The sequence below is a fragment of the Strongylocentrotus purpuratus genome, unplaced genomic scaffold (genome assembly GCF_000002235.5).
Source record: "Strongylocentrotus purpuratus isolate Spur 01 unplaced genomic scaffold, Spur_5.0 spur5_scaffold_9, whole genome shotgun sequence".
Taxonomy (NCBI): Eukaryota; Metazoa; Echinodermata; class Echinoidea; order Camarodonta; family Strongylocentrotidae; genus Strongylocentrotus; species Strongylocentrotus purpuratus.
In genome coordinates this window covers 12,786,359-12,803,052 of record NW_022145615.1, presented here as the reverse complement: position 1 = coordinate 12,803,052, position 16,694 = coordinate 12,786,359, and the positions used below count along the sequence as shown (strand labels likewise).

Below are 16,694 nucleotides of genomic sequence, written 5' to 3'. Positions count from 1 at the left end.
TGAATTGTATAATCCGATCGCCTGTCTAATTATCAAATATTTATGAATAGAAATCAAAATTTTAAAAATCGTTTTCCTAACGTTTTTTATAACACTACAGTCTAATGGGGGAAATGAGTATGGTAAAACCGGTCACTCAAAGACTTTTACTTTTTGAGGCGCTTCATGATCATTTTGAAGCGCAATTTTTTAGGGCTTCAATATTACACCATATCACAGAGTGACACTGATAACACGGCAGGGGCATGCATCTAAGATTTAACATGGTGAAACGATGCCTTTAAGGGCAAAACAACCAGTCCATTTCCCCCTGTTTAAACGCAAACTATAGCATTCATTCTGCAAAAAAAAAAAAAAAAAAATCATCACCCCCGACACCCCCCCCCCCCCTTTCCACCTCCTCATTTCTAACCATTCTGGATCCGCCCCTGAAACTGCGGAGTAATTCGAGTCGCATCTGCTAAGTTACTTTTGTCGGAAATGATCACAAGTCATGGTTATATTTATTAAGTTCAGTGACACGCAGAGACGCAGAGACAGTGTGGGCGGAATATTTATTTTGTTATATCTATAAAAAAAAAAAAAAAAAAATTGTGTCTTCATAAAGAAGGAAATAATTAAAAAGAAAAAACACTGGTATGGGATCATAAAACACGTGTTTTTTTGGCCGGAATTAAAGTGTAGGATGTCAGTGAAAGTCTGATAATGTTGTAACCACGTGGGCCAGGATAGAATTCCGTTCACACGCTCATGGAAAACTTTGGGAATGATGCTTTCGATACGAGTGATTATGATGTAATACATAATAATAATACGAATTTTAGTCAGTGTTAGTATTTGTGTTTTAAAGGGCGTGACAGGGATTTGCACGGTTAAAATCTCAAAATCAAAATATTTATTATTAGCAAAAATACATTAATTGTTCTTTTCAAATTAAATTCTGCAGCTGGCAATGTTTATTCACCTCATTTATTGTGTACAAAATGAGGGCTTCAATCTTCACTCAAAAAGAGAAAACCACAACGTCATCTGATCTGAAATTGTCTACATACCTTCATCAACACATCTTGTTGCTATAGATACATTTTGAGATAAGTTTGTGAGACCTTGCATGCTAATCCCTGATAGAGGCTTTAACAATTTAAGATTATATTAGTCTTGTCTTATATTTTAGAAAATACTCTATCGGTATTGGGTTTTTTTCATATAGTGTCAGTCCGTTCATACAATTTCAAATAATCATACACAAACACACACTTTTTTCTTTTTGTTATGGTATTTTTTTTTGTATTCCTCCAAATGTTATACAAACAAGAACATATACATTTGAATAAAATAAATAAGCGTTTTCAATATTAATTGTTTATACATAAACATGGTTAAACAAAAACTCATTTGCAGTTTATTATAACTGAGCAACAAAGTAAACTTAAAGGACATAAACATAAAGTATAAGACAATAATATTGTACATGTTATTCACTCTATAGATTAAAACAATATTTAACTAATATGGAGGTTATTTTACTGGTAGGAAAAAAGTCCTGCTCTTCCCCGCTCCCCCTACTACTCACAAACATACCCACCCACACACGGACGCACGGACACACACACGCACACGCACGCCGATACACGAAAACCTTCTCTCTCTCTCTCTCTCTCTCTCTTTCTTGTACGTCTTTCATTCTCTTGTTATCTCTCCTTCCTTCCACTCTCTCCATTCTCCATTCTTCTCTCCCTTCTCTCACTGTCTCAGCTCTCACTCCCTCTCCCCTATCTATCCTACCCCCCCCCCCTTTTATTACATTTGGTTATTGACAACTAGACCCTACATAATGCAGTGCAGGGGCAAATTAATTTTTTTTTTTTTTTTTTTTTGGGGGGGGGGTTTACGCACCGGATGATATTCTTTGTGAAGTCCTGGACCCCGTAACACAAAGGTTTGCAATCAATTAAACTAAAATGACAATGGCCAATCAGGACCATCGTTGTCTGCACATATTGTTCAAAAGGCTGACCATCAACCAGTAAAAAACGCCGATGCAATTGAATGCAAACATTTGTGTTTCTGGGCCCTGTGGTAGTTATCCTGAGGAAGATTTCCTCGGGGTTATCAAGGATTATTTGGTTCTAACAAACTTTTATTCAACACCTTGATGTTCTTAAAACTCGTTTTCCTATATATTTCACGAAACGTTTTCAATTTCGTTAGTTCTGTTTAAACCATAATAATAATTTATTTCGACAGCATGTTTTTAAATAAAAATGAAACTTGACTGAGCTTCTTCCGAACAAAATCAATAGAGGCATAGACATACTGGGTGATTTGTAGTGAGTTGCCCGATTATGCAATTTTTATCACCTTTTTTAAATATTTATATTACGAAGCAAGGTATCTTTTAAAAAAAATAGAAACTGGAAAGTTGATATCCGGCGTCAGCCCCCTTGTAAATACATTTCCGCAAATGGCTTTCCCCCAGCCCCCCCCCCCATAAAAAAACTGTTAATAAAATAGGATAATAACGTAAATTTAACCTTTTTTTAAAACAAAAAACAAAAGCGGGCACCCCCCCCCCAAAAAAAAAAAAAAAAAAAAAAAAAAAAAAAAATTCGCCCACCCCACCCCCCAAAAATAGTGGTTTTCCTTTCCATCACCCCCCCCCCCGACTGGATGAATCGCTGCTAAATATTTTCTCACGAATTGGGCCCCCCCCCCCCAACAAAACAAAACAAAACAAAACAACAACAAAATGTGCTCCACCCCCCCCCCCCCCCCCCCCGCTTATTCACCGGCAGGCCGAGTCGGCGCTAAATTTTTCCTCAAAAACTGTACCCCAAAAAATAATATGTGCTCTTACCCCCCTCGCCCCCCCCCCCCCCCCCTGTTTATTCACCGGCCGGCTGAGTCGGCGCTAAAAAAATTCTCAAGATTTGGGCCCCCAATCTGGTCGCCGGCTGGATCCGCCCCTGAATACAGGCGCCTCCCCTACTTGACAAATGTCATTATATTTGTACAGATGTGTTGTATTCCATATTATGAATCAATGCGAACAGACTAATTTCAACCGAAAGTACTTTTATCGACAAATCAATCTATTACAACTGACAGATTCGACCATGCATGCGTGCGTGCATGATTGTCATCATATTTATACAGTTGTATTTTGCGCTCATGATAAGTTAATATTGACAAATCACTCTTGAATCCACTTAAATAGGAGAATTCAATGTACATTAATACTTTAATAAGATCAGACAATACGGACGTACTGAGAAGAGACTTATTTTTAATAATCCTGCTTAGTGAGTTACAAAGTAAGAGGTATGAAAAATTAACATGTTTTGTCTCTTCATAATGAACATAATAATTAATGAAATATTTGCTCTGAGGATGGAGTAATGAAAGAACCTAAATTCAGTAATATTAACATAAATCATGAATACAATCCATTATAACTGTCGGTTTTTAATATTCTCTGAAAACATGGACAAGTTAATTACATAAAAAATAAGAGCTTATTTCAAAGTATTAATTCGCTTTTACCAGGCACCTGTGAGCAAATTTAAGCAAGAAAACCAAAGGTTTTTACATTTAATTCGTTTTTAGGGGGTGTCTCAAAGTTTGTCATGTTTGTCTTTTCAACTTATAATTCGCTTATACAGCACCTCATGCATACAGCATCCTATGGAGAAGTACACCTACCTCAGCACCCCTAGCTTCTATAGGGTTATGGCTCTTATTACTATGAATGTCGATTTTTAAAAATTATTGTGAGTATATTATTACATCTCTAGTGATTGATGCAACACCAGAGAAATGAAAACTCGCACAGCACTAGCTCAGAAGGCATTCTCTACACACGTTAGGGTACTGACAGCAAAAAGGATCAATCTAAATCTTAGGAAGAGACTGTCTTGTCTGGTTTGGAGTGCAGCATTGAATGGCTCCGAAACTTGGACAATCGGGAGAGCTGAGGAAAGGTTGATTGACAGTTTGGAAATGTGGCTGAGGAGAAAATGGAAGGAATTACTTGGAAGGACACGGTCACCAATGAAGAAGTGCTAGAGAGAAGGAAAGAACCATGAACAAAGAAGCTTGAGAGAAACAATCTGGAGACGGAAGAAAAAATGGATAGGACACGTCTTACACGTCTTACGGGGGAAGAACATGCTCAGGGGTATCTTGGAAGGGAAGATGGATGGTAAACGAAGAAGAGGTGGACCAAGAATAGAAGTGATGTCAGACTTGATAGATGGCAGATAATAATGACATGCAAAATGAAGAAGAAGGCTAAAGATATATAGGTATGGAGAAGGACTATATAGAAGGCTCTGGTGTACGTGTGGACATGCAATTGTCAGAACACCTGAGAGAGATTGTTACATAATTAACTTGCATATATTTTCAGTAAACCTTCATCCCTATAATACAATAAGACAAAGTCTTTGTAATCTCTCGATAGTACATTTGATGGCAAGAAAATTCAAACTACACGTTTTAAAAATTATTAAAATCTAAATGAAAAATTTCGAAACATTTAAAGGTTTCGAATGATTCTATAACTTAACTTACTATAATAGTACAGTAACAAACAAAAATATAAAGTACGAATGTGCTCTGTACATGTATTACCAATATAATATTGTGTCGCTGTATAATAAAGATGAATGGTTTCAGCAATCCCTTTTTAATGATTTTTCTATTTTTTCATGTCACTACTGTTAAAAAGCATGAATGTCCAGAACAAAAAAGCCATTAAGTTAGCCTCATTTTGATGTCTAAGAGCACGATTAATTTTTTAACAAAAGAAGTTAAGTCAGTTTATCTAACGATACCCCACTAATTCCAGAAATGTTTGTACTCTTTCCTAAACGTTCTCTTCTCTTTGACATAACTTGTGTGATGGTATAGATATAGGGATTTAATGCTGAGTTGATTGGGAGTAGCAGGGCCACGACGAAAGCATAAAGAGTGGCAGGCATGTTCCAAGCGTGTACGAGAACGAGGATGAACATGACTACGATAGGAAACCAGGCAGCGAAGTCGGTACAGACGATCACCGCCATCCTTCCCGCCATCTGGATTTCCTGTAGGCTGTCCTTGGTGCGGTTGGCTCGTCGACCAGAACGCTTCACCACGTAGAAAATGATGATGTAGCAAATGAGGATGGTGGACAAGCAGAGGACGTTGATCCCGACGTAGATAGCGATTCCGAAGTACCACGACGACCCTTCAATCTCCAACTCGCCCGACTCACCGCCTCCCGGAACAGCGTAGATGTAGAGCCCCACCGGAAGTCCTATGCAGACGTCCGAGTTGCCGTAGAAACCAGTGAAGCTCGAAGGGAACATGAACGGGATGGAGCAGATGATGATTGAGACAAGCCAAATGAACATGATGGCAATTCCGGTTGTCCTGATGCCCATGTGGAATTCTAATCGGAATGGGAAAACGATGGCAAGCATGCGTTCGATGCTGATCAGCGTCAACATGAACACCGACATCTGACCCGACACCGTGGCCATATAGCCAGCTACCTGACATAGTGGACTTCCAAGCCATTTATCGGCGAAGAAGTAGTAATCATATCCGAATTTCGCGCCAACGCTACCGATGATGAGGAGATAGATACCATTGAGGATATCCGCAGCCGCTAAGCTAAGGATCATGAGGGCGTTGATGCGAGCTATGCGTGATGTCTTTGAACAGAAGGTCCGAGATCGTAGAATCAGGACGAACGCGTTGCCGAGGAAGGACGACATCCCAACGATCCAGACGAGTACCTCGATGGCAAGGTTGTCGAGTAGCTTGTCACATGACGAGAAGGCTGTCAGCGTTGTCCCGCACTGAAAATCCATGTCGTGCCGGGTGGCATTGCAGCACTCCTGCCATTCGGAAAGGCTGAAAAAGGAAGAAAATAATAACAAATCGTTTGCGACATTTATAATAACATAATAATGATAATTTTGTTTTTCCATGGAAACCTCATTATCATCCATGATGTTCTTCATGTGGTCCCTGCAATTATTATCAGCTTGGCAATTACCAGGTAGTCATTTACACCTGGGTGGAGAGGGGACAGATATGGATTAATGTCTTGCCAAAAATTACGTTAGTGCCGAGGTTGGATTCGAACCCGTAACCCTTGGATTTAGAGTTAAGGGAATTAACCACTATACCACGACACTATACACGTAATTATAGGGTAGACTGGAAGTTGGGTTAACGCTGGACAATAGCTAAACATATTGTAAAAGTAATACTCATTGATAAAGATAACTTAAAGGGCAAGTCCGAATTATTTCAAAATTGAATTGAATAAATCAAACAAACAAAACAGTGAAAATGTCATTTTAAAGTTTCGCTTAATTCATAAAACAGTGATATGACTATATCACATAGGCTGTACCCAAATTAGCGAGTTCAAAAATAACTTTCCTGCTCTGAGAATGTAAAACATTACTTGAATCCTCATGTATGGGTGCAAATCATTACTGTAACTTATTTTACATTAAAAGACAACATTATACAGGTGTGAAATGAATTCCAACTGATTTAATATCAAATGTTATAGCCGCTGAACAAGATTTCAAATTATTATTATTATCGTGATATATCAGGCTATTAAAAGTTCCTGAATTTTAATATGCAAAACAACGTCAACAACATGGCGGAAACGCATTCAGAACCAAATAGATTCCCGGGGTTTAACCGTATCGGTACTTCAAAGAATTTTAATTTAAAAAAATTATATTACATGGTATTTTAAAGTGAAAATACAAGGATTGTATTATTGCCAGTATGTCATGCTTGTAGCATCGAACTTCAAATTAAACGTATTGAAGGTTTTTCTGATTTAATTCATCGACTATGGACAAAAGGCTGGAACGCGATTCTTTTTACCGTGATTCCTTTATCAAAACATATTATTGTGCAAACCCGCGATCGCACTGTACATCGATATTCATGAGAACAATAGTACCAAGGCTATTACACTCTCTGAGGGGATTTCAGGAAACTGCCATACAGCGGCGTAGCGGGGGCTCAGTCATTAATTCAATTCAATTCATATTTATTTTATTTCAAACAGAAAGATAAACAAAGGTACTGCTATTACAGAGAGTATGAAAAAAAATGTATCTACATAATTTTTGTTTTCTTGGTAATTATCTAAATACACTTTACACATAATTGCATGTAATACAATTATTACAAGAAATTCTTAATTTCTGAGGAAATGGGGGGATCCACCAAAAAGCAGTGCTTGTAGTTTGTGGATCCCCCAGAAAGAAATAATTAGAGGGGGTACAAGTTTTCAATCTAGTACTAGATCGGCGTATTTCATCTCCTCTGTTTTTTTTAGTCACGGCACCCTTTTAAAAGTTTAAGTTACGCGTTTTTCCAATGGGAAATTCATCAAAGAAATTTTTTTCCATCCCTGGTATACATAGACGCACGGGCACATTTTCGCGTCCGGGCCGTGAGGGCCTCTTACCCGAAAATATACTGCCCGGTTCTCAAATATTGCGAGCGAGCGAAAACAATTGCACTTTTATTACGGCACAAATATTAATTTAAATACTAGATAAAGGTTGAATATTTATTCGGTCATCTCGATGCCTGGAATCATCCCGACTTATCGATTATAATTTATTACTCCAAAAATTAGAAAGATATGGTGTTCAGAATAATGTGTCGATATGGTTTACGAACTACATGTCTGGTAGAAAAAAAACTGTTTATTGTCATGAGAAATTGTCTTATTTTAAGAGTCTGTCTATTGGAAATTTGGAATACCCCATGGCAGTGCACTGGGTCCTCTCCTCTTTCTTGTTTGTATTAACGATATAAGTGAATGTTTAAGATCATGTTCATGCAATATATATGCTGATGACGTTGTTATATATATTTCTGATAAAAATATCGAAGTTATAAGGGATAAGCTGCAGGCTCATCTAGAAGAAAATAGTAAGTGGTATAAAAGAAATAAAGTAAAAGTTAATACTGAAAAAACGTACAGTATGTTATTGAAACGCAACTCACAAACTATTCAGGATTTAAACATTTCTTTGGATGGTAATAAAAGCAAACATGAACAAAATATTAACCTGGAATATTCATGTAAAGAAACTTAGTAAATCGTTACCTTATAAAATATTTTCTTTAAAAAAGGTCAGTAATTTCACCGATACAAATGTTTTGAATAAAATGTATACATGTACAATCCAACCTATATTAGATTGCGCATGTTCGATACGGGGGAGTTGTTCTGTATATAACAAGCATCCTTAGATTACAAAAAAAGAGCAGCAAGAATATTTAAAAGGAATTTTGATTTTAAGTAAAGTGGTCTTGATATTGTTAAAAGATTGAAATGGCAGGTTTCAGAAGAAAGACGGAACTATTTCTTGCATGTATATTTTGTATCCATGGCTACGCTCCATTACGTTTGTGCAATGCTATTGGCATGGTATTTGACCGGCACCCAATGAATACGAGATTGGCTAACTAAATGAGTGTTGTCCTTCTCAAGCCTAATATTTATTTTTTTAAGAATAGTCTACGTTACGCAGGCGGCAAAGTATGGAATAACCTACCCTCTAATCTACAAAATGCACAATCCATCGACTATTTTAAAACATGTATAAAAAACCTATTTCTCCAAATTATGAATATTATCATCATTGATTCTGCTCTTTCTGCTTTAAGTTTAGTTTGGTACTTCATGAGATGGTTATTTAGTTGTGACATAATTGTGATTTTAAATAGATTAGATTAGTTGATTCCATTATTGTGTTTTTATATATTTAATTAAATATCATATAATTTTTATTTGGTTTCTAATCAAAATTGTGGTCTCTAAATATTTATATCATGACTTAATGAGTATTTTAACAATTCTTGCATGAATTATTTATTTTGATGTTTTAATGAAAGCTTTTAATATTCAGGACCAGGATGTAAACCAGTCCTTTCGGATCTTGTTATCCTGATGAAATGTGATCAAAAAAAATAAAATAGAATGAATAAATCAATTTTGCAAGGGGTGAAGTGAACGAGGGGAAAAAAGACTTTCATTGTCACAGTGGTATAAATTGCATTTCGATATACATGTACTAATGAATGAATAAGGTTATATTCGGGCAGCGAGGTGTCCATGTATAGTCTTATCATCATGGGGATAGTCATGAACTCCGCTGCCTGAAACTTACCCGTTTCTAAATTTTGCAGGCGAGTAAGGGCGTGTTTATGCTTCACTTTTTCTGGCCAAAATCAGGCATCTGTTACGCGTTTAGTTTAAAACACCGTTGCGTCCATGCTCACTTTTGTAGAATCACCGAAAAACGGCGATCACGATCGCCGATCGTAAACTCACAAAAAGATGCGTTTACAAATTGTAAACACGTTTAAATGGGGTCAACGCACTGACCTCTAGTGGGTCTACGTAGCATGCACAGTGAAGGTTTGCGAATCCAGCTGGAATACCAATTAAGGGTAACCCGACACATGCTCCGCCGACGATTGCTCCGCCGACATTTACTCCGCAAAACGCGACAATTGCTCCGCGACATTTGCTCCGCGACATTTGCTCCGACGTCAAATGCTCCGCCGACAGTTGCTCCGCCGACAGTTGCTCCGCCGACAGTTGCTCCGCCGACAATTGCTCCGCCGACAGATGCTCCGCCGACAATTGCTCCGCCGACAATTGCTCCGCCGACAATTGCTCCGCCGTCAATTGCTCCGCAAAACGCGACAATTGCTCCGCCGACATTTGCTCCGCCGACAATTGCTCCGCCTGAAGCGACACTTGCTCCGCCGACATTTGCTCCGCCGACAATTGCTCCGCCGACAATTGCTCCGCCGACAATTGCTCCGCCTGAAGCGACAATTGCTCCGCCGACATTTGCTCCGCCGACATTTGCTCCACCGACATTTGCTCCGCCGACAATTGCTCCGCCGACAATTGCTCCGCCTGAAGCGACAATTGCTCCGCCGACATTTGCTCCGACGACATTTGCTCCGCCCAAAAAGTGTCCCATAAACTACAAATGCTACTAGTACTACGACAAATGCTTCGCCGACAATATTTTCTTTACACCTATTTTTTTCGTTTCTTTTTTTCTTCTTCATTTTCTGAATGCATTTCTTGAAATAATGTAGATGAAATGAAATGAATGAATGTTGATGAAGTGGGAGGAAAAAGGAGTTACCTAAAAGTCATTTCGAATATACTGAAATAACTTTCCATCTATTACTGTACGTCCCATATAATGTATACTAAACACTCATTACATGTCGTGGGAATTTTTTTAAAAAAAGTAGAGCAGCAAGCCACATTCCCCAATACGCGCATACCTCCTAGTTAATTTCAAGTAGCTCATCAATATGTAATACCTGAAATTACCTCGATCAATGCATCTTACTAGGTAAAGCATTATACAATGTAATAGGTCATCATGGAAGTTTAGAAAATAAGTAAGGGGGATTTACCAAGTGTTGATCTTTTTAAGAGTTTTATAAAGAAACAAAAAGATATTGAATATTTCTCAGCGAAAAAAAGGAACAAGCTTGTTTCGCATTTTAAGAAATGGCGATTTGACTTATGATACTCATGTTGATTTAACTTTTATTCCTGTGCCCCCTCACTCCCCTTTATGCACTGGAGTTCAAACTATGATTTATATGTGTACAGTGTATTTTTTTTTTTTACTATAATGTTTTTTTTTATAACTTTCTTGTCCTTTCATTATTGTTAGTTGTTCTTATACATATTGGTTTTTTTGTTTGTCTAATTATTACCAATGACTTGTAAATATGTAATTTTTATATGATTGAAAATTTAATAAACACACAAATATTTAAAAAAAGTTTAGAAAATAAGGGCACTTATATACGTAAGGAAGAGAACCCATTCAGACGGGAAAATGAGATGGCAGCCTTTCTGCTTATTCACATTTATACAAATCATTTTGTTGCAGTTTGATGTTAGTTCTTCATGATAAGCCAATTGCTCTTCTTCCGGTGGCTTCGTGAGTCCCTTAAATTATTTAGTGAAAACAAAGTACTCGAATGAAACGGAGTGTTTTGCACACTAACATATATATATTAAAGCTACTTACACTTAACTAAAGGAAAGAAACCTTTAGAAAATGGACTGGATATTATTGAAAATATTATTCTAAACAAGAATGTACTACATGATTGTATTACTTTACGTTTCAATTTCACGAGAGAAATAGAACTCGAGAGGGGGAGCAGAGAAGAAGTGATGGAAATGAAAGAAGACTAATAGCATGAGAGGAAAGAAAAGAGCAAAGAAGACAAGAAAACGGTGTAAACAGGAAAAGGAGGAGCATGGGAGAGAGAGAAAGAGAGAGAGAGAGAGAGAGATAGCCTTGAGCTTTGGATCAGCTAATGAGTAATACATGAAACAGATTTTGAGCGGAGTAATTATCTTTCGCCGGAGAACTTGCGTAAGGAGCTATAATTTTATTTTTTATTTTTTTAAATCAAACATTATGGGGAATAGCAAAAAACGGTTGTCTTTTTTGCTCTTTTCTTTCCTCTCATGTTTTTAGTCTTCTTTCATTGAGGTCATTTCAGGTCTTACATATTGATGAGCTGTTTGAAATTAACTAGGAGGTATGCGCGTATTGGGGAATGTGGCTTGCTGCTCTACTTTAAAAAAAAAAAACTTCCCATGACATGTAATGAGCGTTTAGTGTACATTATGTGGGACGTACAGTGATAGATGGAAAGTTATTTCAGTATATTCGAAATGACTTTTAGGCAACTGCTTTTTCCCCCCACATTATCAACATTCATTCATTTCATTTCATTTACATAATGTCATGAAATGCATTCAAAAAATGAAGAAAAAAAGAAAGAAACAAAAACAACCCGTGAAAAAAAAAATATTGTCGGCGAAGCATTTGTCGTAGTACTAGTAGCATTTGTATTTAATGGGACACTTTTTGGGCGGAGCAAATGTCGTCGGAGCAAATGTCACCGGAGCAAGTGTCGCTTCATGCGGAGCAAATGTCGTCGGAGTAATTGTCGCTTCAGGCGGAGCAATTGTCGGCGGAGCAATTGACGGCGGAGCAAATGTCGGCGGAGCAAATGTCGGCGGAGCAAATGTCGGCGGAGCAAGTGTCGCTTCAGGTGGAGCAAATGTCGGCGGAGCAAATGTCGGCGGAGCAATTGTCGCGTTTTGCGGAGCAACTGACGGCGGAGCAATTGTCGGCGGAGCAATTGTCGGAGGAGCAATTGTCGGCGGAGCATCTGTCGGCGGAGCATTTGTCGGCGGAGCAACTGTCGGCGGAGCAACTGTCGGCGGAGCACCTGTCGGCGGAGCATTTGACGTCGGAGCAAATGTCGCGGAGCAAATGTCGCGGAGCAATTGTCGCGTTTTGCGGAGTAAATGCCGGCGGAGCAATCGTCGGCGGAGCATGTGTCATGGAACCCAATTAAGGCCACACACGGAGAATTGCCTGTAGGAGCCAGAGAAGTGAGCATGAACAGTACACCGTGGAACTGCGATTACGATGAGCGTTTACGATGAGCGTTACAAATCGCTCATTCTACCTTCAAAAGTGAAGCATAAACGCGCCCTAAGTTAGCGAGGAAAAAATACACTTTGCTATCTTTGAAATGTTATTTCCTCATCAAAATACCCAAGGACAAGGTAATATACATTTGGGCATCTTGCGGTTTCCATGAATTTGACGTTATTCGAAATATGTTTTTATTATAGGCCTATATTCTCGAGGCAACCAAAAAAAAGCCTGTATACGAGATGGTCAAAATTGATTTATTCAGTCATCCCTAAAGTTACATTTGTCAACTATTCTTATGACCTTCTTAGCATACTAGAAAAAGTAGAATAATTCAATTCTTGATATTTTCCCAAAGGTTATAATCAAATTTGTGCCTGTCCATATTAAAGTCTCCGAGCGTGGAGTGCTTTGTGTGTGCATTAATAGTCGGTCCTCTTCTTAAATGTCAGGAAGGTTATTTAGAAAACGTTTTTTGTAGGGAAATTGGAAAGGACGGAGAGAGAAGGGAGAGGGAAGGATAGATATAATAGGGGAGGGGAGTGAGAGAAAGAGAGTACAATATTTAGCTTTTTTATACAAGTCTACGGCCTTTCGTATTCATATTGTGGACACTTCAATTTCGAAAACGCTACAGGGCATAAAGATTAATTCTGTTGGGAATTACAAAAATAATTTGTATATATCACTGAGAGGACTATATGAAATAAATTTATTTTCAAAATACATCCACAAGACATAGGCCCAGGCGCGTACGCAGGATTTTTTCAAGGGGGGGGTTTTAACATTTATAAATCGGTCCGAAAATTTCGCAACGACTCAGCCAGCCGCTGAATAAGCGGGGGGGGGGGGGGGGGGGGGGGGGGGGGGGGGGGGGGGGGGGTAAGAGGACACATTTTTTTTTTTTTGGTCCCAAAAAAATCGCAACGACTCAGCCGACCGCTGAATAAGCGGGGGGGGGGGGGGGGGGGGGGGGGGGGGGTAAGAGGACACTTTTTTTTTTTTTTGGTCTCGAAATTGGAAATTTGACATTTTGCTCCGTTGGGGGGGGGGTAAGGTCACCTTTTTTAGGTCGGCCATGGGAATAATTTTTTTTTTTTTTTTTTTTTTTAATAATTAAAAAAAAAAAAAAAAAAAAAAAAAAAAAATCCAAAAGGGGGGGGTTTTAGGTTTTTTTTAGGGGGTTTACACACAAAAAATTTCCAAAGGGGGGGGTTTAACCCCCCAAACCCCCCCCCCCTGCGTACGCGCCTGCATAGGCCTATTTAAATACCATTCATACAATCAACAATATCCCTATAAAATAGACGTGTACATCCCCAAAATCTACACGGATACAGGAAGAGTATAATATTTGTATACATAGGGCATATATTGATACGGTGACTGTGTACTATTATAATATTGGTAGGCGTGTCAACGACCCATAGAATCTAACCAACGCAAAGCTGTAACCACGGCACCAAAAACTATTCAACTTGAAAAAAACACAAAGTACACCAAGGACGGACAAAGGAAGGTCAGTCATACATAGAATCGCTGTTTTTCATTGTTTTCTGGCGTCAGTTCTTGCGCCCCTAAAAACTAGAGGGTTATTATGGAGCACGAAATTCTAGGTTAAAGCCGAACAGACAAAGGTATGCCGATGTGAATCATATACACGATGACATGTAAAACACTCGACAGAATTCAACAGTCATCTAAACATGTGAAAAGAAAAAGCATATGATACACAAGGGGAAATTAGGGTACGAGTATAGCATAGTATGCTATACCTTAACCAGATTAAGGTCGGCTCTATTCCTATACTTAAATTCTCCTTTTCAAATGTTTTTTTAATCTGTTGATCGTTACATATGTTTATCTATGTCATTAGTATTTAGTATTAATCTTTAGTATTCAGAATGTTTAGTATGTTTGTTCCGTATCACTTGAAGAATATTGAATTGAATGGGATGTAGGGCTATGACTTCGTTTCAAGCCTAGGCCCTTGTGCTCCACCAATGTATGTCACAAGCTGGAAATCGAGCAAAACCTTCGCGATTCGGATATTTTACTATTGTTGGTAGGTACTGCCATGCACTAAGACGATGTACAATGTTTGTATCATAAGAAGTAGAAGGAAAAGGAAAAAACAAGAAGTAGACGGAGACGAAGAAGAAAAAAACATTTCAGTAGCTCATGAAATATGCGAACATGACAATGACAGTAGATAATCGATATAATTATGATCTACATAGGCAATACAATAGGGTATTGGAAAATCCCCTTTAAGTTGTTTCTCGAAAGTCTTTGCAATCGTGATTATGTTATATGAGAAATTATAAATCAATAAAGTGTTATGTCATCTTACCTTGGAACGTATTCTTCTTCCCCGATCCGGCGAAGCTGTAGTAAAATTCATCATCCTATATCGTATTTATTGATTTTTTTTTTCCCCACTCTTTTTCACTTATTCTTCGGTCTGGTTTCCAAAAGTAATCAAGATTAGCGAACATAAAACGGTAGCTCTTGCTAGAGATTCACGAGGAAAGTGGTGGAGATTCGCAATCGTCAAAGTTCGCTTCCACCGTTGTCAATCTGGACGAAGTTCCGTCCAAGCTTGTTATGATGGGTGAATATACTCCTCTAAATCGGGGAGTCCGTGTAGAACTAACGAGATGATGCGCATGCGCTTTTGTAAATACAATAATGTGACGAGATAATGCATTTAACGTCGACTCGAGATAAAAGAGGAAACATAGTAAACCTTCATTGTTTGAGTAGTGTAAATATTAATATTTGACTGGAGCCATTATCTCGATATCATTTACATGAACTGATCAAGAGAAATTGATGGTATAGAAGATGACATGCTCTTGGATGTGTTGGAGTATCACGGCAATCGCAAACAAAAATCTTAGGCTTTATGTATTGCAATGCATGTTCCTGGATAATCGATAAGAGCAAAAACTTTTGCTTGCAGTTGTCTAAATTTGAACAGTCGAATATTATTTACACGTTTAACCCGTTGAATCAACCAAACTCTGTCAAATAAATCTCCTGATCGAGAAACGATCTATCCGTGTAGTACTCCAGAAGCCCTTATACTTTATGTATTGCAGTGCATGCTCCTGGATAATTGATAAGAGCAAATACTGTCGCTTGCAGTTGTCTAAATTCTTTTGATCAATCGAATATTATTTACACGTATAACCCGTTGAATCAACCAAACTCTGTCAAATAAATCTCCTGATCGAGGAACGATCTATCCGTGTAGTGCTCCAGAAGCCCTTATACTTTATGTATTGCAGTGCATGCTCCTGGGTAATCGATAAGAGCAAATGCTGTTGCTTGCAGTTGTCTAAATTTGATCAATCGAATATTATTTACACGTAGAGCCCGTTGAATCAACCAAACGCTGTCAGATAGATGTTCCTAGGTCTCCTGATCGAGGAACGATCTATCTGTGTAGTGCTCTAGTATAGCCCTTATGCGAAAATATAGTATGTTCGTCTTCATTTCCGTAAACAGCAATGACATTGTAAGGTCACAACGTTTTTGTTTGAGAGACAAACAAAAAAATCAGCCTCGCTGCATGAGTGGTTATTATCAATAGCCATCTAAATTCGACATTTATTGTAGTTGCATGGTCCATTCCACTTTATAATCGGTGTAAAGAACAAGGGCGTACTCCAAATGCGAACAGTGACATTATAGTCGATCTATATAATATCCAAGTCACATCACCAATACATTACACAGCTCCCGGTCGACCCTAACCGACCGATTCTCGGTCTGGCTTCGTGCTCATCGACGGACTTCGATCTTATCTCATCGATCTCATCGACGACTTGTTAAGGCAGCCATCCGCATCCGACTCGATCTTGCTCCTGCGACAGTATTATTGCCCCACATTAATTTCCGACTCAAACGGACTCCTAACTTCAACTCCGAAAGCCTAACCCTAACCCTATACTTTTGACGACCAAAACCATAAGTAAAATTATTGTCACCGGAGCACGAATGTCTGTCAGAGCAGGCGCGGATCCAGGATTTCTTAGGGGAGGGGGCCCCAACCTTTTTTTTTTTTTTGCTCCCGAAAATTTGAAAATCGCGCCGGCCGAAAAGTCGCTCAGTGGGGGGGGGGGGGGGGGGCGG

The 16,694-nt window shown here is 38.6% G+C and overlaps 1 protein-coding gene across 1 annotated transcript; it reads right to left on the bottom strand.

The window, feature by feature from the left end:
* Positions 1–3,058: 3,058 nt before the first annotated feature.
* On the bottom strand, positions 3,059–15,664 carry LOC575129 (relaxin receptor 2). Its single transcript, XM_030977125.1, has 2 exons — positions 14,908–15,664; positions 3,059–5,901 (listed from the first exon to the last, which is right to left on the bottom strand). Exon 2 carries the CDS (start codon positions 5,856–5,858, stop codon positions 4,812–4,814), a length of 1,047 nt encoding a protein of 348 aa, XP_030832985.1. The 5' UTR covers positions 5,859–5,901; positions 14,908–15,664; the 3' UTR covers positions 3,059–4,811.
* Positions 15,665–16,694: the final 1,030 nt, after the last annotated feature.